Genomic DNA, 24642 nt, shown 5'->3' with positions numbered 1-24642 from the left:
CTTATCTCAATACCTTTTTCTTAGGGGAACAGGACCAAGAGAATGGACTCTGGATTGGACTGCCTGGCTTCAGACCTGACTCTGCCATTTGATGGTGTCCTTGATCGAGATTCTTGATTCTTTCTAAGCCTCAGTTTCCTGGTTGAAGGATGGACATAACACTAGCAGCTCCTTTCTGCTGGAGACGGTTTAGTCTCCAAGTCATGTCCAGCTCTTTTGCAACCCCATGGGCTGTAGCACACCCGGCTCCTCTGTCTGTGTGGTTTTCCAGGCAAACATAGTGGAATGGGTTGCCATGCCCTCCTCTAGGGAATCTTCCCGACCCAGGGATTGAACCTGGGTCTCCTGCATTGCAGGTGGATTCTTTACCACTGAGCCACCAGGGCAGCCCGCACCTGCTTCCTGAGGTGGTTACATGATGTAAAGAGCCTGAAACCTTGTCCTAACACATAGTATATCTAAAAAAGTACTTATTCTGTTACAGCGCACCCCCCTGGGGCTTGGGAGTGGAAGTGTTTCTGAGGTCATATACGTATTCTTAAAGTTCAGACTCCCTTGCAGGATGACATGCCTGCTTTGAAGGGAAAATTTTGACAATTTGAGAGGAAATACTGGTCTGTTACTCATCTGTTTCTGGATAAAGTACATTTGGTTCTGTAACCCTCGAGTATTAAGAATAAAGCTGTGAGGATAGTCCTCACTGAGCTCTCTTTAGAACCCTCTGGAGTTTTGAAGACAATAGGATAAACTTGTCCTATTGACCAGATTTTTCTGTGCTCTGGGGTGAGCGGCTTTGTTGCCTTTTAGCGGTATTGTTTGAGAATTAGTCATGACTGTGTGAAGAATGTTTTGGAAAATTGCTTTCTTGAATACATTAATCTTTCTTTTTGAAGATGCACATGAACAGTCAGCTCTGGCTCGATACTTGGGAGATCCTAAAAGATGTAAAATGCTTTAAAGAGCTTTCAGAGAGTGCCTTCTCAAGGTTCCGGAAATGATATTGGATCTTGTGGGATGAAATCTTTTCCAATTTTCTAGGTTTCTGTAAATATACATGAGTTATATGGATATAAAGCCTTATGATGGAAGATATGGTTAGGAAACATGAGTGCACTCCTGGGCAGGAACTGCACAAAAGATGCCCTAACACATTTAATGCCCTAGTTAAATGTATTGTACCAGTCCTGTTTTCTGGAACTGGATAAACAGAACATCTTTTCTGTTTTCTATTCTAAGCTTCCATTCCCCCCTCCTCCAGCTTGCCACTTCAATGGCACAATAAATGGAAATCTGATTTCCTGCATCTGCAGACCTCTTTACCTGAATGTCTAAGCTCACCCTTGCCTTTCTCAGGTCTTCTCTTTTCAGAAATGCACTTTTACTTTCATCTCCCTGGCTTTGTTGCCCTCATTTTTTTAAAGCCTTCCCTAATCCTGCACTCCATGTACTTTAATCTCTGGTGCTGGACATGGCCATGCTGCACAGCCGCCTTTAAACATTCATCATCTCCCAGGTTTGCATTTTCTTCCATTATGAGTTTAAATCCTTTTTCACAGTCTGTAATAGTGGAAAAAAATTAAAGAACTATTATCAAAAGCTATTTCTGCCAATTAAGAAAGCCTTATTGGATGACTTTATCCCCTTTGATAATTCTGTTATCTTTGCAAACTCTGACTTGGATTTAGTTTTCATGTGTGAAAGAATATATGTATGTGTATTTGCTTTTATTTACTACATACATATATATATGTATATTTGCTTTTATGTATTACAAACAGGAAGAACCTTATAACCATATATATATATTTTTATTTACTATATATATATGTATATTTGCTTTATGTATTACAAACAGGAAGAACCTTATAAACTCATGCCCTTTCTGGTCTTTTATTTTTGAAACTCAGAGTTGGTGATTTTAAAATAAGAAAAGTGTGTGTGTGTGTTTGTGTGTGTGTGTGTGTGTGTGTGTGTGTGTGTGTGTGTATGTGTATGTGTATGAATGGCCGAGACTGTATGTGACTCACAAAGCCTAAACTTCTGTTGCAAAAAATGTGCTAACCCTGTATAGAATCAACTCATTTAAAACTATGTCTATTTTGAGTACTTCCTTTTTTTTAAAGTTTAAGTTCTTAAATATGTAGAGTAGTGAGTATGTTAGACCATGAGACAGCCACTTGGGGGCACTTGGGGCACTTTGGGAGTTCTAGGAATCAAGATTGCTGGGAGAAATATCAATAACCTCAGATACGCAGATGACACCACCCTTATGGCAGAAAGTGAAGAGTAGTGAACTAAAGAGCCTCTTGATGAAAGTGAAAGAGGAGAGTGAAAAAGTTGGCTTAAAGCTCAACATTCAGAAAATGAAGATCATGGCATCCGGTCCCATCACTTCATGGCAAATAGAGGGGGAAACAGTGGAAACAGTGGCTGACTTTATTTTTCTGGGCTCCAAAATCACTGCAGATGGTGACTGCAGCCATGACATGAAAAAGACGCTTACTCCTTGGAAGGAAAGTTATGACCAACCTAGATAGCATATTCAAAAGCAGAGACATGACTTTACCAACAAAGGTCCATCTAGTCAAGGCTATGGTTTTTCCTGTGGTCATGTATGGATGTGAGAGTTGGACTGTGAAGAAAGCTGAGTGCCGAAGAATTGATGCTTTTGAACTGTGGTGTTGGAGAAGACTCTTGAGAGTCCCTTGGACTGCAAGGAGATCCAACCAGTCCATTCTAAAGAAGATCAGTCCTGAATGGTCATTGGAAGGACTGATTTTGAAGCTGAAACTCCAATCCTTTGGCCACCTGATGCGAAGAGCTGACTCTTTGGAAAAGACCCTGATGCTGGGAAAGATTGTGGGCAGGAGGAGAAGGGGATGACAGAGGATGAGATGGTTGGATGGCATCACCGACTTGATGGACATGGGTCTGGGTGGACTCCAGGAGTTGGTGATGGACAGGGAGGCCTGGCGTGCTGCAGTTCATGGGGTCACAAAGAGTCGGACACGACTGAGCGACTGAACTGAACTGAACTGAGCCTTGACCTTGCTTTTTACGGTTTACCCCCACGCCCTGGCTTCTTGTCTGTGAATTCATGTGATTGGATTAGATGTTCTCTGAAAGTGAAAGCATGTTGGGGTGGATGTGAGTGTCCATGGTGAATAAATGGGAAACACCTGCCAGGGGAACTGGAGGAGGGCTGGTAAGTCACGGGTGGTTGATAATATGGTTTTCCTACCCTGGAGAGGATGCGTCAAACTACCTGGCCTGGGCATTCCTGCTTCAGCAACAGGAAGGGGGATTGAGGTGTGCTTCCTGTCACTTAATTGAGGTACGGAATAAAATAGGTCACAGTTCAAAGAAAAACATCTTTTCAAGGCTAAAAAGAAACGTGCCAGCCAGCCATGCTGGTTGTTGCGGTGAAATGTTTTTAATTCCTCTTAAACCTCTTTAAACATCTGCTGGGGAATGTTAAATCAACTGGAGAATTTCTGGTGTCATGTTGCCTAGAACCAGGATTGTATAGTCCTGTGGATTCCCCTAAGAGACTTTCTCTTTCTGGCACTGGCGTCGGCATCCTTGTGATGCTCTTGGACTGACTTTGACCTGAACCCCTTGTCTGATGCAGTTAAAGCACCAGACGCTGTCTCCAGCCTCTTAGCCAATGGATCACCCACTTCTTTGTGCCTCCTGTTCATACATAAAGCTGCTTTCTCTGCTTTGTGCTTTTGTGATGAAAGGAAGCTGGAAGTTAGGGATCTTTAATTGTGTCTTAAAAACAAACCAGCAGAACAGCATGTTTGGGACTGATGTTATGGTGAGATGTCAAAGTAAACTTGAAATAGAAACCTTCCCTCCCCCAGCCCCATCGCTAAGTCCTGTTTTATTGCAGACCACATAAAATCAAAGTACTGGAGCACAGCTGCTCAGAAGGCCGAAGGTCCTCATGGTTATGGCTTTCTTTGGAAACCCATCCCCACCAGACTTGCAGTTAATGAAAATATTTGCTTTGCTTGATATAAACAAAGTTTATGGACAGAATTTGTAATTAGGAAACACTTTAATTCTCTTTCACCCCTCAATCTCCAATTTCTTCATGTATCACATTGAAGAATTCTAAGTATTTAAGAAAATAAATGCTTTCTCGGTAATCAGCTTACGGCTTTGTTTCTGGTGGTGTTGTAATAGATGCGTTTCTCCCTCATTTGTGTCCTCATCCACGTGAGATGACTTGAAATCTGGGGCTTGTTTTCGGTCAGAGATACTTGTGTGTGAGTAGGAAGAGACAGTGCCTGCTCCCATAAGGCTACCCCATAGCCGTTTGAGTATCCAGGTTGGTGGTCTTGGCAGAGCAAGGACAGTCCCAGGGCAGGGTACCTCTCTTCAAACCTCATGGAAAACCAGTGTTGCCTCTTCAAGACCCTCCACATTCTATGTATGTAACTCCCTGGGGTGTCTGTGGCCTTCATGCTGTGCACGTTCTTGTCTGTCTTCTGGGGTTTCTGGCCAAACCAGGAATCAGGTGACCAGGTATCATTCTTGAAGGCACAGCACCTGTTTGCTTTCCTAAGATGAGACCAATGTGGTGGGGGGGCTGATCATGAAAGCCTGATGTTGGACCAGAGCAAACAGCTGTCCCTTCAAGTCTCAGCATGATGAACCTTGAGCCCCAGGGGGAGCTGGCGTTATGGCACATCTCCTGTTCTGCCTTAAGATCTGTTTCATCGCAAGACTGTTGAAGGGGAGGCAACTGGGAAGCTTCATGCCCTGGCTTAAGACGTCAAGGAGGTGGTTTTGAAAGATTTCTTGATTGTCTGTGTTGGTGTGAGACTAGCTCCTGGGTCACGGGAACTGGTGCTGGTGGTATCTTACAGTGCAGACTCCGGAAGCAGGGTGGGCAGGGCTTGTAAGAGGAGGGGGTATTGGCCTTCATTGGGACTTAGGAGGTAAGGATCTCCATTAACTCCAGCCTGCATGCCTACCTTCCTCATGGACAAGAATGTTATTTGTCTTACATGTTTGCGTAATGTTCTTGTTTTTGAAAATTCTTGTGAGAGTCTCCTGGTCACTCTTGTCATTTCTTCAAATATAGGTCGTTTGGATATTTAGTTCCCCAACTTTATTAAAACCCTTTCAAGCATAGCTAGCCCAGCTGAGACTGAAATTACTTTCTGATGGTGCCAACTTACGCCTGGTGGAACCTGTGGCTTTTCTGTTCACAGCCCTGCTGGTTTTGAGATGCCTTTGAAAGCAGTGCTTGAGCGTGTTTGCCCTTTTTCAACTCTTCCCCTCCCTGCTCCCTCCTGGTCTGTGGGGGGAGTAACTCTGCTTCATCATGCCTCCTAATGTGAAACACAAGTACAGTGAAGCCTTTGGGGACTTGAAAGTTAGCATCGCATCCTTTTTGGGTGTTGTGTGTAAAGATCTGCAAGAATTGAGTTCCCTCCTGGCTAAATAAATGGTGTAAGTTCAAATCCAGGCTTTGGTTTTTGGAGTCAGGAAGGCATGGTAAGGACCAGTTGGATAACTTCTGTCAGAGAGACAAGTTAGCTTGTGGAAAACTTTCTGTACCTTTCCAGTTTTGCTGTATATAATTCAAAGCTTGAAGATGCTCTTTTAATCATCAGGAAAATAATTTATCTCTTCTTCTTGCACCATCTCAGTTGCTTCTCTGGATATGCCTGGGGTCGAGGAGGAAAGCATAACATCTGCATCCTTGAGGACTGGCTGTATTTTGTTCAGAGGTTCTGGTTCTGCCGACATATTCCCTTCCCTGTGTTCTCTTTTTAATTGCATTCTCTGCGTTTTTAAAAATATATGTGCCTTAAAATGTTTAATTTCTTCAGAGTAAGCTTGTCTATCCTTAAGTTCATTAAGGGGCTGAATATTGAGGAGAACCTGTTTCATCAATGAGCCACGGTTCCAGTTTCATGACTAAGGGTTTGCGCTGGTTAAGATGTAGGATGGTGGACTCTGCCCTGGGGAGTGCGAAGTGGATGGGATGAGAGGAGACTCCTTAAAAAAATATATATATATAAAAAAAAAAACTCAACACACACATATGGCATATGGGAATTCTAAGAATGTAGTTCTTAGGAATTAAACTCACATCTGTGGCTTAACCTAAGGTTTTCTGTCTTCACTCCAGGAGGTGACTATGGTCCAGAGACTTCCCCTCCAGTCCTGCCCCCTGGCCATGGCGGTGAGTTTTCTGTGAGCAGCCTTCCAGCGGCAGAGGATGCCTACAGGGTGAGCTTGGCTAAAGGCGTCTCCATGTCTCTGCCTTCATCACCTCTGCTGCCCCGACAGTCTCACTCTGTGCCGTCAAGGTCAACCAAAAAGTCCCCAGGTAAACGAGTCCCCTACCTGGCTTCTTGGTTATATAAGTAGTGAGTGTGTTGGAATTAGGCAAAGCTAGTGCCTACAAGAAATCTTCCAGCAGAACGTTTTTATTCTTTGTTATGGTAACTTCTGGAAGGAGATCTTTTTTTAAAAAAAAAAAAAAAAATGATTTGGATAGATTGATTTCTTTAGTTGAACCTATCTATGAACCATATTGATTGCCCAGACTAGACTTTTACAAAGATTCATGTTATCAATATTAACATTAACCAACAGTTTTGTTTTCTTGTTCACAAATTAGAGAAACGCTGTAATCTAAACTTGCTGTGGTATGTTTACAAGGTTATGGATTTTGGCAAGTGTAATCTGACAACAGTCTGTTTATTACTGCTTAGCATTATATACTCATGTATTTTCCTTGATTACATCATACAGCATTTGAACAGCTATAAAATTTAATTGTGGGTGAAAATTCAGACTTTGAAGTGGTAGGACAAGGCACTCATAGATGATTTGAAGTATTTTGGCTTCACTTTTTATTACTAACTTTTTGCATTTTCCTTTACCAGTAAAAACCCAAATGTTACCTAACTTTAATCAGATGTGAGGAAAGCCTTGCCAAAATGCTGATACCTGGAGTTACAGAAGTTCTTTGATCTTCTTTTGGGTTTTCTGAGTATTTGTTTACTGAGGGCAAGATAAACTGGGGCCTTATTGATCAGATGGCAGTGTAAGAATAATTTACATTTACACAATAGACATGTTTGGAGTTGATATGCCCTGGGACTGTGAAGTTGGCATCTGTTTTTCTAATTTCCTCAATATGTTATATACATTATTTCTAAATCATGTAGTGGTTATTTGCAGTTTGAAGGGGGGTGTAAAATTAAGGTAAATGTTAAGCTCTGAATGTTAGCATTGGTGCTGTGAGTTGGTGATTGTCCAAAAACCTTTTGTTGTTATAGAACTTTCTTATTTTGGACAACATTGTTTACAATCCAGTCATTAGCTGGAACTTGGAAACCTTTTGGTATGAAGTGATTTCCTGTGCCAAGGAATTTGACCTGTTTATCAGTATTTGGGGAAATTCCTGGAATGTCCTTTCTTGCTTCTCTTTGCCCTCCCCCTGCTGCTGTATCTCTTTGTCAGATTTCTTTGCTTGTTTCAAATCCCAGTTCCTACACTGTCCCTTTTGCCAGTTACCCCATTGGAATTACTGCTTTTTACAAATTGTACACAGCATTTTGCCTTTATTCTTATTAGCTTCATCATTTGTCCTTTTTCCTTGAATTAGTATATGTATGCTTCTTATGTCTGATGATTGAAGGCAGGCATGATGTCTTCTCCAAGTGTACCTCATCTCTAGAAGCCAGGTTCTAGAGGTTTCCCTCCTGTAGTCTGTGCTGCTGCAAATGAATTGATGCCTCTTGAGCCCCAAGATTGGTGAACACCTGAGAAACTGGGGCATACTATATTTCATAAATATTATTATTGATTAAAAAATCAAGGTTAGTTTTAATGGGACTTAAAAATTTGTTTTCCCAGCTTTTTTGAAATATAATTGACCCATAACATTGTAAGTTTAAGGTATATAATGTAGTGATTTGATATATATATTACAAAATATTACCACAACAAGGTTAGCGAACACATTCATCATTTCACAATTACTGTTTACTTACCTTGTGGCATTTTCGTGGGATATCAGGTAACAATGAATGGCATGACAAGCTTGGGCAGTGTGGCAAGAATGGTCAGACCCAGAAAGAACGGTCAGACCCAGAAGGGTCTCACTGAGGCTACAGGCAAACCTGCAGAGAAATCCCTGACAAGACTTTGTCTCCTGTGTCCCGACCAAATTAGCTGTCTTTTGCTTTGAGAAAATATCTCAAAGTTTGTTTTTTCTCTATAGGAATAAATTCATTTATGCTAATATGTTCTCTGCAAGGCCTTACAAATGGAAGGGAATAACTGATTCTGCAAAATTCAACCTTTTAATGGAATGAAGGAAATAGTCTCCATATTAGATGCTTTTGGTTCAAATGATAATTAAAAACACTAAGTGCATTCTTCTCTGGTGGGGCGGTGTTTGATGATTACCTAAATGTGAACAGCAAACTTATGTCTCACAGTGGTCATTTGGTTTCATTATCTTGGTAATTTTAATTCAAAAAGGAAAGTCAAGGGCAGAGATGCTTGCTTAAAAGTGGCAGTGACTCAGAATACATCAGACAGTAAACAACATTTTTCCAGTGTTAAACACACACACAAACTTCTGTTTAAACCATATTGTTGGAAAATTATCCAGAACCCTAATGTTCTACCTGACTATAAAAATAGTTGACATATGGTTGTGAACGTGCACTGGATTTTAAAAATAGCCATCTATTTGAAAAGTTAGCACTGTTGTTGCTAATGATACAGTAAGTACAGTGTGTGAGCAGAGCCCATAGGTAGAGAACCGCCCCCCGCCACCTACTCTGTCCCCTCTGTTTTCCCTTCCCAGCTGTGCTTCAAGAGCACATAATCTTTCAGACCCAGCTCTGAACTTACCTCCATGACTTCTCATTTGTAAGATTAGCTGCCCTTCTCTTTCTTCTGTTTAAGGCAAAACCAAAACAAAAAATACCCAACCAAAAACCAAACTTGTTTTACTTGTTTAGACAGAAAAGCTTCACTAATTGATGCTAATCAAGAAACTACTGGACTGAAACTATTATCCTAGCAAAACTCAAATACTAGAAACTCCTGTCACAGGCACTCCACACAGCCTGTATCAATAATGAAGGTGTGTATACGAGTACATTTGGTGATCAGCTTCTAGGTCATGAAAACCCTGGACCTGAGAAAATGTCATTAACTTTGAAGTAATGGGACCCTGCACTTGATGTGGTTGAGTTTATGTCCCAATTCTATTGCTAGTTATTTTTATTTACTGTTCTGTCATGTTGCTGTACAGTATTTATATTTTTTCACTGCTAGTTGGAAGATTCAGTTTCCCGAGTACTATTTAAAAGTTTTTATTTTTGCTAAATGAGAAGTAAATTTTCTGGTGATGAAAACAAGGATCAGTATCCATTAAAGTAGTTCTGTGGTGTTGCAAGCCTTTTTGGATTAAGAATTCATTAATATTTGTAATGCATCCTTTTGTCTCTCAGAGAAAAGCAAAGCCCGTTTCCTGTGAATTGTTTATTAGTAATATCTTTTGTCACTTTATATTTGGATTACATTTTCCCGGATCACTTTGGGCCCATTATGAATAAATAGTCAGAAGGAGGCAGGGAGGGACCTTTTAAGCTACTGTAAATGGGGTGAAACAGCGGATCGTGAAAAGTGGGTGATACTGCTTTTCTAATCCTCACATATATGGGGAGACTGGGTAGTGCTGATTATAGTCATTGCCCCTTATTTGTGGCTTCTTTTTCTGTGGTTTCAGTTATTTCTGGTCAGTTGGTGTCCAAAAATATTAAATGGAAAATTCCAGAAGTAAACAATTCATAATTTTAATTGTGCACCACCACATCATGAAATCGTGCTCTGTCCTGCCGGGGACGTGAATCGACTCTCTGTTCTGTGTCCCGCCCATTAGTCACCGCATAGTCCCCTTGGTCATCAGATCTGCTGTTTTGATACTGCAGTACTTGGGTTCAAGCAGCCCTTATTTTACTTAATAATGGACCCGGAGCTCAAGAGTAGTGATGCTGACTGTTCAGACATGCTGCAGAGAAGCTGTGCAGTTTCCTTTTAAGTGCAAAGGTTCTCGACTTAATAAGAGAAGAAAAAAAATCATTTGCTGAAGTAGCTAAGATCTACAGTAAGAACGAATTTTCTATACGTGAAATTGTCAGGAAGGAAAAAAACTTGTGCTAGTTTTGCTCCCACACATCAAACTGCACAAGTTACAACCACAGCATGGGATGAGTGTTTTAGGTAAGAGGGGAAACGCATTAAATTTGTACAATAAAAGACTTTGAGAGAGACCTCATTCTATTTGTTGTCATTAATCTTGTATTTTGCCTAATTTATAAATTAAACTTTATCGTAGATATGTGTGCATAGGAAAAAACACAGTGTATATAGGGTTCAGTACGCTCTGTGATTTCTGGCATCCACTGGGGGTCCTGGAACATATGGGGGTGCTGCTGCACGTGCACCTCTGCTGTCTCCAGTCCCGGTTCTGTCTCAGTCGACAGAGCTGATGTAGCAGTTCTGAAAACCCCTCAGGCTGTCTGTTTCTTTAAGGGAAAACCTCAAAGCTGACGGGCTGTAAAGTGGAAGTCATTCTGCCCTTTGATTCTTGGACCATGAGTTAATGTCTACCAAGGCCCTCCTTCTCTCTCCCCGCTGGAGTGTTTATTGTAGAAAATTTGGAAATCCCAGTGGAGAGACAGGATCATTCTTAGGGTTTTGATTTTCTAGTTTTTTTTAATTACTTCTTCCTAAACCCAGTACCACATGTGCTCTGTCATTTTCCTGAATGTTATATCATGAGCGTGTTCCAGTGTGCCTGAAGAACTTGATATTTGATGTTCGTTGTTTCAATATTCTATAATTGATTTTTAACTAATTTCTTACTGTTAGATATTTATATTATTTTTAAGTTTTTTTAAAAAAATCGAGTCAGGATGTTTTATTTTGTTTTTGCTATTAAATGCCTATAGATCTTTAATTGTGATAAAATACATATTACAGGTTCCCATCTTAACCATTTTTAAGTGTACAAGTTGGACATACACTGACAGTGTTGTGCATCCGGTCTCCAGAACTTCCAGTGTGAATATTTTTGTTAAGTAATTTTTATGTACATCTGATTTCTCAAGAGCGACAGGTTCCCAGAAGTGAAAGTATTGAACTAAATGGACTGCATTTTTAAAACTTCTTGGTCCATACTGCCCCGTCACTTTACAAAACGCTGCATTGACTTCACATTGCCTCTAGCATTCTTTGAGAGGCCTCCTTCTGAAGTCAGCATCTTCTGAAAACGGTCTTGAGTGGGTGGTGGTACTCATTGCTTTGTCAGGCCCTGCTGCGGACCACTAATTAGCAAGAGGAGGCTGAGAGGAGTCATTCTGTAACCCTCCTCTTTTGAACTTCCCTTGTGTCTGTACTTCTCAATTTCCATTTTCTTTCTTTCTATGGTACTGTGACAGAGGAATTATCACAGCTGAGTCAGATCAAGGTCATAGTCAGAGCTAACACTCTACTGGCTTCCAGGTTTATCGACAGTCATGCTCTCTGTGGTGTGCGTGAATCATGAGGGATGGCAGGCAGGTGAGGGTTGGCAAGGCACGACTAGTCAGGCCTCTTTGCAGATACAGACGCAGAGGCTCTTCTGTAGGGAACTTACCCAGTGTGCGAGTTGTTGGTAGAGGTTGGCCTCAGTCCAGCTCCCACCCCAGCATATTCTCCCATGCTGGTGCCAGTCTGCATTGTTCTGTCTGCGCCTTGTTGACACATGAGCTGCAGATGACGTGGCTCTGAGCTCTGGTGGCAGGCACGGGGGAGGCGGCAGGCTGGAGGTTGTGCACACGTGCATCTGAGAGGCCCCTTCCCAGGGAGGTGGAGGGCGGCACAGGGAATAACACAGTCTGCACGCAGAACCGGCTAGTCTAAGCCCTGCCAGCACGTCTGAGTGGTCAGGTCACAGTCGGGGCTCTGACGCACAGCACGATGTTCCCTCCTGCTGCAGTTAACTGGACAGCACTCTGTTTCCTCCTGCAGGCTCGTTTTATGATCACTTCCTCCAAGGAGCGGGCGGCCTGCCTATGTCTTACCGCTGCATGTAGCCTGACTAGGACACACACAAACTTTGTTCTGTGCTCACACACGGACCTGTGTGTGTTTGGTTTGTTCCACTGTGAACTTAAGGACCTTTGAGTGTTGCTTATTCTCCTGCCCGTGAGTCCTGGTCCACCTATACACAATCTGGCTGTACAACTTGATCATAGCCAGGGATTTTAAAGAAGAACGCTGACTGAGTCCTGCTTTCAGAAATTCTGATTTAATGCCTATGAGGTATTAGGATTTTAAAATATCTTCCCAGGTGGTTCTAATATGTAGCAAAGTGTGAGAAACACTGGTAAAGAATACATGATCATCTTATAAAATTCCTTTTCAAAGAAGGTAAATACAGGAATAACTTGTTTATTTTCTGAATTTTGGAAAGAATAGTTGTGGATGAAAATTCATTACAAAAATATAGAATATAAAGATACAATAAGTTTCGGTACTCCCACCCCACCCCTAGAAAGACAACCACTTCTGAAAATTGGTCGAATGTCTTTCCTGCCTTGTTTTCTATAGTAAATAAACGATAGTGATGTATTTGCCCACTCCCCCAGCTTCGTATGTGTAAGACAATCCCAGTTTCCTAATAAACAACAGTGGAAGAACATTCTTGTTCATTAATATTTAAAGGTATCTCTGATATTTTCATTGGATAGACTATAAAAGTGTGACTACTAGGTGAAACTTCTTGTATTAATGTTAAGAATGGATTATTATATACTTATTGGTCATTTGTACTTTTTTCTTTGAGGATTCTTGTGGTATCTGTCTTCTGTTCTACTAGGGCAATACAGTTCTTACTGAATTATCATAACTTTTTGTTGTTTGTTTTAAGGCCATCAGTCATGTATATAATTCAAAAATGTTCCCAGTTCATGGTTTTCCATTTAATTAGGTTTACAGTGTTTTATGATTCACAAAATTTTTTTGTTTTCTCAATTCAAATTTACATATTTTTCCATTATAATCTATCCCATTGCATTTAAAAAAAAAAAAACTTTATTGGGATGCTTTGCATATTGTATAATTCATCCATCTAAAGTTTATTTTTTTTTTTTTTTTTTTTTTTTTTTTTTTTTTTTTTTTTTTTTTAGGTATAATTGGTTAATGTCCTTTATTTTTTTTTTTTTTTTTTTTTTTATTTTATTTTTTTTTTTTTTTTCTTTTTTTTTTTTTCTTTTATTTATTTATTTTTTTTTAATTTTATTTTATTTTTAAACTTTACATAACTGTATTAGATTTGCCAAATATCAAAATGAATCCGCCACAGGTTTACATGTGTTCCCCATCCTGAACCCTCCTCCCTCCTCCCTCCCCATTCCATCCCTCTGGGTCGTCCCAGTGCACCAGCCCCAAGCATCCAGTATCGTGCATCGAACCTGGACTGGCAACTCATTTCATACATGATATTTTACATGTTTCAATGCCATTCTCCCAAATCTTCCCACCCTCTCCCTCTCCCACAGAGTCCATAAGACTGTTCTATACATCAGTGTCTCTTTTGCTCAATGACTATAGTAAAGTTGCAGGATATAAAATCAACACACAGAAATCCCTTGCATTCCTATACACTAATAATGAGAAAACAGAAAGAGAAATTAAGGAAACAATTCCATTCACCATTGCAACGGAAAGAATAAAATACTTGGGAATATATCTACCTAAAGAAACTAAAGACCTATATATAGAAAACTATAAAACACTGGTGAAAGAAATCAAAGAGGACACTAACAGATGGAGAAATATACCATGTTCATGGATTGGAAGAATCAATGTAGTGAAAATGAGTATACTACCCAAAGCAATCTATAGATTCAATGCAATCCCTATCAAGCTACCAACAGCATTCTTCACAGAGCTAGAACAAATAATTTCACAATTTGTATGGAAAAACAAAAAACCTCGAATAGCTAAAGTTTATAGTTCAGTGTTTTTTTAGCATTTTCACAGGGCTGTGCAACCGTTGCCACAATCTAATTTTAGAACATTTTAATCTCCCTTAAAAAAAATCCATTTACATTAGCAATTACTCCACATCCCTCCCTCTCCAAGTCCCCTCCAGCCCCACACCCTACAGCCCTAAGCAAACACCACTCTGCTTTTTTCCTCTATGGATTTGCCTGTTTGGGGGATTTTACGATATATGTTCTTTTGTGACTGGCTTTTTTATATGCATGCATATGCTGCATGTTTTAGTCCATTTTTTAGTTGATGGACGTCTGAGTTATTTCCACTTTTTGGCTATTATGAATAATGCTGCTACGAACATGTGTATCCTTTTTTGTGGGGATGTGTCTTTTGTTTTTTTGAGGGGTACATACGAGGGAGTGAAATTGCTGAAATTATATAATAACTCTGTTTAACCTTTTGAAGTACTGCCAAATTGTTTTCCAAGATGACTGCAGCATTTTGGATTCCTAGTTCCATAGTATAAGGTTTCCAGTTTCTCCAAATCCTTGGTAACTCATGTTATCTATCTGCTACCTATTACCTTGGCTATAATCAAAACGATAGATAACTTTGTAGTACCTGTGAATTAGTATCTTATTATAGTTTTATTCAGTTTTAAGAATTCTTTGTATATTCTAAATACAAATTATGCAATATGAAAATATTTTCTTCCATTTTGTGCTCTTGATACTATTGTTCTAAGCACAGAAGTTTCAAATTTTAATGTAGACCAGTTAAATTATTATTTTGCCACTACTCTCTTGATGTCGTATCCAGAAAACTATTGCCTACTCAAAGGTCACAAAGATTTTTATATTGGGGTCTAGGCTCCTTTTTGAGTCTGATTTTTGTGAATGGTGTGAAGTAGGGGTCGTCTTCATTTTGTTACATAATGAAGGATATCCAGTTGCCCCAGCACCATTTATTGACAAGTGAATTCGTTTCCCACTGAATGAATTTTGAGTCCAAGCCACTGTTGTGCCCAAACCAGCCCTTCTGTTCCACTTCCCCTTTGCTTGCTCTTTTCCCTGTATCCTAGGTCGCAACTTTCTCTTTTCAAGTTGAGCCCAGCCGTGGCTCACCTCTGTTGCTTCATCCAGTCTTCCTTTATGTCTCTCCTTTACCCTATGTAAGAAGAAACTTCTTTCCAAAAACCTGCTAGCAATGTGCTTCCTCCTTTCTCTGCACCACCTTTGATGGCATTTCTCCGCTCTGACATTTTTTGAACTCCTGGTCTTTGTTTCCCCTTGGAAGCCTTGGAAACAGCATCTAATCACTTCCTTCAAACAGTCACCCAGGTGATGGGTGCTGGTAGGTACCTATTAAAATGAATTGAAGTAGTCTACTTTCATAAGCTCCATGTGATTGACTGAAAATACTAATGGACACATAAGCAATTTAAATGTCATAGTACCTTACATTTGTAAAGCTGGGAACATACCTTTCCCCATATCTGAGAGAACTACTACTTAATTAAGGTCCTGCCTTTCTCAGGATTTTGCTGTCAGGAGCATGCTTTAAGTTGGGTTGTCAGCAGCCTTCTTATCCCTCCGTTTCTGTGCTCCCGACACTCTGTTTTCTCAGGCTTCCGGCATTTTTGTTTTTGTTTTCCTTTGCTGTGTGTTTCCTACCACCTTCAGTTAATCATGACTGGAGGTTTTATCCAGTCACTCTGTACTGCAGTGTCAGAGGGCGGCTGGAACAAACCCGGTGCCATGCTCTGAAATGAGGGTTTTTACCTCAAGAAAATAGTCAGGGGCAGTGGTGGTGGGAATCTCTTCTTTTTGGTCATTTTTGATGCACAGAGAAACTCGGATATCACAGAAGCTATTGCACCCATATCTAACATTAATGAATGTTAGTGTGAGGTTGAAACCGACAGGAAGGAAGCACTGACGTTCCAGCCTGGGTCCTCAGATTTGTAGTGAAGCAAGCCTGTGGTTGGGTCAGCAGGAGTGGCTGCTGGAGTTCCAGGCAGAGGCATAAAGGTGCACAGATCCTGGAGTTCAGAAGAGAAAGGGGACACAGGATGGTGATCTCTAAAAGGGCAGTCAGCAAGAGCTGGAGTGTCCTACAAAAGGAAAACCGGGACCATTGGGAAAATTTTACTATTTGGGCCTGTTTACTATTTGGAGTGTTGAAACCAGTAAGTTTTGCTCTGGGGGGATATCTAGAGTCACTAGCTAACAGTTACAAATGGAGCCCTTCTCTGAGCACAGGTTCTGAGAAATAAAATTTAGGAAACTCTTCCAGGGAGATGTGATTTTCTTGTCACTTCTGTCACCAACCAAAGGCTCCTTTATTGGCCAGAGATCCTAAGTAGCAGAAGGAGCCCACCTTTTAAAAAAAAAAATGAGTTTAATAAGAGGAGTTTTCGATTCACTTCAAAACTGGATGGAAGGTACAGAGATTCCCCATTTACCCCTGTCCCAGATGTTCATAGCCTCCCTGGCGTCAGCATCACCTACTAGAGGGTGCATCTGTTAAGGCTGATGCTTCTGCTTTGACTCATCTTTATCACCCAGAGTCCAAAGTTTACGTTACAGTGTTAGATTTTCTCTTCAGTTCAGTTCAGTTGCTCAGTCATGTCCGACTCTTTGTGACCCCAAATCGCAGCACACCAGGCCTCCCTGTCCATCACCAACTCTGGAGCTCACCCAGACTCATGTGCATTGAGTCGGTGATGCCATCCAGCCATCTCATCCTCTGTCGTCCTCTATTCCTCCTGCCCCCAATCCCTCCCAGCATCAGAGTCTTTTCCAATGAGTCAGCTCTTCGTATCAGGTGGCCAAAGTATTGGAGTTTCAGCCTCAGCATCAGTCCTTCCAATGAACACCCAGGACTGGTCTCCTTTAGGATGGACTGGTTGGATCTCCTTGCAGTCCAAGGGATTCCAGTTCAAGAGTCTTCTCCAGCACCACAGTTCAAAAGCATCAATTCTTCGTTTGGACAAATGTATAATGACATGTATCCATCATTGTTGTATCATACAGAGTATTTTCACTGCCCTAAAAATCCTCTGTGCTTTTTACCTAGTTGTCCCTCCCTCCCCCATCCCGTCTCAAATCCCTGATTTTTTACTATTTCCATAGTTTTGCCTTTCCCAGAATGTCATGTAGTTGAAATTATACAGTGTATAGCCTTTTCAGATTCAGTTCAGTCACTCAGTTGTGTCTGACTCTTTGCAACCCCATGGACTGTAGCACACCAGGGTTCCCTGTCCATCACCAACTCCTGGAGTTTACGCAAACCTATGTCCATTGAGTTGGTGATGCCATCTAACCATCTCATCCTCTGTCTTCCCCTTCTCCTCCTGCCTTCAGTCTTTGCCAGCAGCAGGGTCTTTTCCAATGAGTCAGTTCGTTGCATCAGGTGGCCAAAGTATTGGAGATTCAGCTTCAGTATCAATCCTTCCAATGAATATTCAGGATTGACTTCCTTTAGGATGGGCTGGTTGGATCTCCTTGCAGTCCAAGGGACTCTCAAGAGTCTTCTCCAACACCACATTTCAAAAGCATCAATTCTTTGGTGCTCAGCTTTCTTGATAGTCCAACTCTCACATCCATACATGACTATGGAAAAACCATAGCTTTAACTAGATGGACCTTTGTTGGCAAAGTAATATCTCTGCTTTTTAATATGCTGTCTAGATTGATCATAACTTTTCATCCAGATTTTTCAGATTGGCTTTTTCATTTAGTAATAGGCATTTTCGTTTCCTTCACGTCTTTTCATGTTTTGATAGCTTTTTAATGCTGAATAAATCTCCATTGTCTGGACTGTACCATGGTGATTTATTCATTCATCTATTGAAGTACATACATCTTAGTTGCTTTGAGGTTTTGGCAGTTATGAATAAAATTGCTGTAAACATCTCTGCGCAGGGTTTTGTGTGGACATAAGTTTTCAAGTCCTTTAGGTTATACCAAGAAGCATGATTGCTGAGTTGTATGGTAAGAATGTTTGTTTCATGAGAAACCCACTATCTTCTGAAGTTGCTGTACCCATTTTGTATTCCCACAAGCAATGGATGAGAGTTCTTGTGGCTCCAGAACTTGCTAGCATTTGGTGTTGTTAGTGTTTTGGATTTTGACCTTTTGGGTGGTGCCTTACTGTTTTATTTGGCGTTTCCTTGATGACATATGTTGTGAAACATCGTTTTGTATGTTTATCTGCCATCCATATATCTTTTCTGGTGAGTTATCTGTTAAGATTTGTTCCATTTTAAAAATTGAGTTTTCTTATTGCCTAGTTTTAAGAGTTCTTTGAGTTTTGAGAGTTCTTCTGGGTAACAGTCCTTTATCAGATATATCTTTTGCAAATCTTTTCTCACTGTCTGTGGCTAATCCTCTCATTCTCTTGACGTTGTCTTTCTCAGAGCAGAAGTTTTTAGTTTTAATGAAGTCTAGCCTGTCAGTCGGAGAAGGCAATGGCACCCTACTCCAGTACTCTTGCCTGGAAAATCTTATGGATGGAGGAGCCTGGTAGGTTGCAGTCCATGGGGTTGCTGAGGGTCGGACATGACTGAGCGACTTCCCTTTCACTTTTCACTTTCATGCATTGGAGAAGGAAATGGCAACCCACTCCAGTGTTCTTGCCTGGAGAATCCCAGGGACAGGGGAGCCTGGTGGGCTGCCGTCTATGGGGTCGCACAGAGTCGGACATGACTGAAGTGACTTAGCAGCAGCAGCAGCCTGTCAGTAATTTCTCCCATGAATTGTGCCTTTGGTATTATATCTGAAATGTCCTTGCTATACTCAAGATCATATAGGTTTTCTTTTATTTTATCTTCTGAAAGTTTTATAGTTTTGTTTTAGGTCTATGATACATTTTTAGTTAAATTTGATGAAAGGCATAAGATTTGTGTCTAGACTCATTTTTTTGCATGTGGATGTCCAGTTATTCCAATACCATTTGTTGAAAAGAGACTTTGCTCCATTGTATTGCCTTTGTTCCTTTGTTAAAGATCAGTTGATCGTATTTATATGGATCTATTTCTGGGGTGTCTGTTATGTTCCATTGATCTATTTGTTTATTCTTTGCCAATACCACACTGTCTTGATTACTTTAGCTTTATAATAAGTGTTGAAGTCCAGTAGAATAACTTTGTTCTACTCTTTCAATGTTATATTGGGTAGTCTGGGTATTTTTTGCCTTTCCATATAGACTTTAGACTCAGTTTGTCAGTATTTACAGAATAACTTGCTAGGACATTGATTGAGATTATATTGAATCTGTTGATCAGGTTGGGAAGAGCTGACATCTTGACAGTATTGAGTCTTCCCATCCATGAACATGGAACATCTCTACATTTTGTTAGTTCTTTGATTTCTTTCTTCTGCCTTTTGTAGCTTTCTTCACATAGATCCTGTATGTATTTTGTTATATATACCTAAATATTTCATTTTGAAAGGAATGCTAATGTAAATGGTATCCTATTTTAAATTTCAAATTCCACTTGTTTATTGCTGGCATATAGAAAATTGATTGACTTATGTATGTTAATCTTGTATCTTAGAACTTTGCTATAATCCCTTATGTCCATGAGTTTTTGATCAGTTCTTTTAGATTTCCTACATACATAGTCATGTCATTTGCAAAAAAAGACAGTTTGATTTCTTCCTTCCCAATCTGTAGACCTGTTTTCTTTTTCTGCCTAATTGCATTAGTTTGGACTTCTAGTACAATATTGAAAAGGGGTAGAGATATTTTTATCTTGTTCCTGATCTTGATGGGAAAGTTTTTGTTTCCACCATTAAGTGTGATATTAGCTTTAAAGTTTCTACAGACATTTTTTGACGAGTTGAGGAAGTTCCCCACTATTCCTAATTTTCTGAGAGTTTTTATCAAGAATAGGTGTTAGACTTGGTCATATATGTGTTCTATATCTGTTAATATGACCATGTGATTTTGCTTTTTAGCCAATTAATGTGATAGATTACATTAATTGATTTCCTAATACTGAACCAGCCTTGCAGACCTGGGTTAAGTCCCACTTGCTCATGATGTATAATTTTTTTTAATATATTCTTAGATTCAGTTTGCTAGTATTTTGTCAAGGATTTTTCCATCTATGCTCATGGGAGATACTGTTCTGTAAACTTCTTGTAATGTTTTTGTTTGGTTTTGGTATTAGAGTCATGTTGGCTTCACAGAATATGTTAGGAAGTATTCCTTCTGCTTCTGTCTTCTGAAAGAGAATTAGTCTAATTTCTTCCTTACATGTTTAGTAGAATCTACCAGTGAACCTATGTGGTCTTGGTGCTTTCAGTTTTGGAAAGTTATCGATGTTAATTATTTATTCAGTTTCTTTAATAGATATAGGCCTAGTCAGATTGAGTTTACTTTCAGAAAAGCCTGGGAGAATAAGTTATCCTCCATAAGTTAGGGACTTGGGAGTCTCTGGTGTTAGCAAACTGAGTTGTTACTGATCCTAATAGGTGCAGGTCTCCATCCACTCCAGTCTTGGGCAGATTGGGACTGTGTTCATCTTCCACTTGGTGTGTTTGGTTAAATTATAGGCGTTTCTTCATAGGTGATGGGCGTAATAATGGTGTTTCTCTTATAGGGTAAGTGAGATTGCGATGTAGACTGTAAAGTGTAGGCCTGATACACAAGCTCTCCTTTGGCGCTTGCTATTTCACTGTGACTGTCTGCCTTAGAGCCCATCTTCAGCTTCCTTCATCTAACTCAGTGGCCAATTCTCACAAAATCGGTCCTCTTGATTCCTTATCTTCAGCCATATGCTTTCCACTGGAATTTCACCCTCAGGTCTCTGTGCTTTCTGGCAAGCATATGTCTTCTTGATGTGCAGCAGGCTTTGTTCCCTGTGAATAGGACATGAAAACAGCATAACACAGTGACTGACTGACTGTCTGGATTCCAGTTCCAGCTCTGCCGTCAACTCCTTGTGTTATTCATCATCTTTTGGTTTGCACATGATTCGTGTGAAGTAATTAAAATTATGTCTGTAAAATTACACTATAAAGGAAGCCAGTTCTTAGAACTAGTGATAAAAGTGCAAAGGTTTAAGAAAGCATTAGTTCTTAAAAGACAGATAAAGAAAAAAGGTCAGATTCCTGGTGGTGCCCTGCCTCAATAATCTGTGAAGTTCCTATGAGCTCTTCATGGAAGTCAGAAGTAATGATTCGTGAAGCTGATAGAGAATAAGTGCTCCAGATGGTTCAGTGTGTTCACCAGGCAGTGAGATCAAAACTCCAATGAAAGTTGAGCAGACAACGAGTTACTGTCTGAAGCTGAGTGTGAAAACAGGGTTACAAAGTTGCTCCTTACACAGGTAAATGAAAAAGTCGGAATGTAAGGCAGAAACCTTTGCATCAGGTTGCCCTTAAGCATCCCTTAAATTGCTCATAAATTCCACATGCAGACACAACATCTCTGGATGATACCAACATTTTTCTTCTGTCATTGGCAGATTATTACAGGGTTTTTTCGGGGATAAGCGCCAGGTGAAGTAGAAAGTTTGTACTTGGGACTGCATTGTACCAGAAATACCTACATTATACACCAGAATCCCACTATGTGAGAAGCCCATATGGGCTGAGGGAGAAGCAGATGCGTGTCTCTTTGCCTCCAGAACCATCCCTCGTCTTGCAGAGCACATGTAGTTGAATGCAAGTGAGGTGTCTGTGCCCAGGTCACGACTCTGCTGTATCTCGGAGGAGAGTGGCATCTGAGAATGAAGGAAGTGTATGGACACTTCTGTCTTGTGTGTTTTGATGTTTTACAAGGTCTCTGGATGTTGGCAGTCTTCAGTAATCAAGAGAAAATATATGCCTGTTGTACACATCCTAGAGTCTAGCTTTACTATTTTATATGGAAATTAGAGGTCTTAAGGTGAGGCGTACAGGCTAGGAATCTCCTGCTGTGTCAGCCAAACAAAGATTGTCAACTTTGAGTTCTTTAGTAAAACTCAATAGAGATTTCTTATATTAAAGATAGTTTATTTTTCTAAAGTAATTTACAACCTCCCCCCCCCGCCATTTCTATAGTTCATGTTAGAGCCAAATGTGTATGCTCCTAAGATTTGAATGAAGGTGTGTGTATTTATACATATACACATATATATATACACACATTAAAATATGAGTGTATGCATGTGAAAAATGCGCAGAGTCCATGATTTGTTTGTTTGGTTTTTGGCTTGTTTTAGAAGTTGTGTGGTTTAAGCAGGTCTTACCTGCATTAGATAAGTTTGAACTTTTATACACACCCCCCTCTCCCTCACTGCCTTCTAGATGGAGGAATTCTACCCAGGCCATGCAGTATTGTGGGAAATCTCTGGCTCTAAGACAGACAGACATGGGTTCAAATCCTGAGTCCCTGTTCTCAGTAGCTCTGTGTCCTTGGAAATTACTTCACAACTTCTCTCATCTGGGAATGAGAATAAATTATCTACTGTATTGATCTTTGAGAGGATAGAGTGAATGTTTGGCAAGTGCCTGGCTCCTGAAATGCCTGCAAGAAATGCTGCTGCTGCTTCTGATTTCCAAGAGCAGGTGATCTGCCCCCTCTCTCCCACTTCTTCTTTGGTGACTTTGGTCTGGTTCTCTGGCATGGACCACCAGGGAAGGGTCTGCTGCTTCAGCACAGGGACCTCCGAGGTCTGGTTGTTGGTATCCAGATTTGGGTTCACTAGCTCTGGGTGTGGCTTTCTGGAGGAGCTGGACACATCCATGGCCTCCACGGAAGGGTCTTCTCGGATGTTTCACTGGTCTTCATCTCCTGACATCTGTGTTGCTCCTGACCAAGGGCCTTGTTTGTTTATTCTTGGTCCTGTTGTAGTTCTTATCAAAAGTGATAAAGATCAACCTGTAAGAATGCAAGTGACTGTGTTTTGGAGGAGTGTGGAAGAAACCATTGCTAAAGATGTTGGGGGTGAGAGTATGGAAACCACCCTGCATCCATATATTGTCTTGAGGTGTGGTTTCCCTCTGAATACGATGCCTCAGAATGGCCACCTGAGTTCTACAAGACTCCCGGTCAGGAAGAAATGATGTCTTAGGCCAGGCCAAGGCAGCACACGTTAAACAATCTCTGAGGACTTGACTTTTACTCAGCATTAGGTTTTACTGCATGTTTTTCTTAAGTTTGTGGTGTTTTAATAAGCAGTTAAGGAATAACACGTCCTTTTGAGGCAGGAATAATTCAACCATAGCCTGATACCTGCCAGTCACTGTGACTGGGTCATACTATTGCTTGTAGATTTCTCCATGATACCCAGAAAGGAACAAAGAGAGATGGGGTGAGTCCCATGTGTTTTCCCTAAAATAAGAAAGGAACATCTAGCAGACTGCTTAAAATAATCACGATTTAATTTGCATAATTTGCACCTTTTCATAACTTTTTTTGTGATTACCATTCCACGTTTCTTCCTTTCACACTGAAAAATCTTAGCCTGTTTGCGCTCTAGCCTTTAGAAACAGCCCCCTTTTACATACTGGAGCTCTTCTGCACTCCCTTTCCCCAGGTCTCCTGGACTTACTGGCAGCCAAATTGGCAAGAGACTTTTCCAGGCTTCCTTCTAAAGAAGACTCTGTGGTGTGGATGGCACTTCTTTTGGTGTTAACCTTAATTTTTCCAAATGGCCTCAGAGGCACTCTGAGTTACTTTCCTTTACTCAGTGATTTCATGAGGTTCCATGAACATCGGTTTTGTACGGATTTACTGAGTGTGAGCTACGTGTTGGGCTCTGTGCTAGAGACGAGGTGGATAGAAATGTAAGTACATACTTGGCCATAAGCTTTGGGGGCCTTCCAATTGAGTGAGGGATGACGACTAAGACACTGTGGTGTTTACAAAGTGCTGTGGCCACACGGAGGAGCCTTAGAATCTCTTTGGAGGAGCTGGCAAGGTTCCGAGTACGGATGACATTGTAGGGTGCTCTTCAAACATGCGTGAGGGGTTATGTGGCAGACAGGGGTGGGGTTTGTGGGAAGGCTACCCCCTAGGGAAAGAAGAGCCTTACATGAAGTCTGGACTGACACTCAGTGGCTGGTCTCACACGGCCTTAGAGGGGCAGGTTGCATTTCAGACAAGGATGGAGATAAGGGGGCGGGGGTGCTGCTCAGGGAGGATTTAATTCTTCTGGCAGTGGTGTCTTAGTCTTTTGACTTTTTTTTAAATTAGAGGATAATTTACAATATTGCTTTGGTTTCTGCCATATATTAGTGTGACTCAGCCATAGGTATATATATGTACCCCACTCCTGAACCTCGCTTCCATTTCCCTTCCCATCCCACCCACTCTGTGTTGTCACAGAGCCCTGGGTTGAGCTCCCTGTGTCACACAGCAAGTTCCCACTGGCTATCTATTTTACATATGGTAACATATAGGTTTCCACGCTACTCTCTCAGCTCATCTCTCTCTCTCCTTCCCTCCCCGCCATGTCCACAAATCTCTTCTCTATGTCTGCGTCTCCACTGCTGCCCCGCAAATAGGTTCATCAGTATCATCTTTCCAGATTCCATACGCATGCATTAATATGCACTATTTGACTGTTTTTAAAGGTAGAAAGATTGGGACTTCCCAGGTGGTCCA

At 40.8% G+C, this 24642-nt stretch overlaps 1 protein-coding gene across 10 annotated transcripts in view; it reads left to right on the top strand.

Moving 5' to 3' along the window:
* The window catches only part of TANC1 (tetratricopeptide repeat, ankyrin repeat and coiled-coil containing 1), a 253872-nt gene that overhangs the window by 106370 nt on the left and 122860 nt on the right, over positions 1-24642 (top strand). For all 10 annotated transcript variants that reach the window (XM_055572465.1, XM_055572473.1, XM_055572470.1 and 7 more), the window contains one exon: positions 6152-6352. In XM_055572465.1, coding sequence (XP_055428440.1) covers positions 6152-6352 — 201 coding nt within the window. The remainder of the gene's footprint in view (positions 1-6151; positions 6353-24642) is intronic.

Source organism: Bubalus kerabau, chromosome 3 (assembly GCF_029407905.1).
Source record: "Bubalus kerabau isolate K-KA32 ecotype Philippines breed swamp buffalo chromosome 3, PCC_UOA_SB_1v2, whole genome shotgun sequence".
NCBI classification, from domain to species: Eukaryota; Metazoa; Chordata; class Mammalia; order Artiodactyla; family Bovidae; genus Bubalus; species Bubalus kerabau.
The sequence above is the reverse complement of the archived record's forward strand: the minus strand, read 5'-3'. Positions and strand labels throughout refer to the sequence as shown.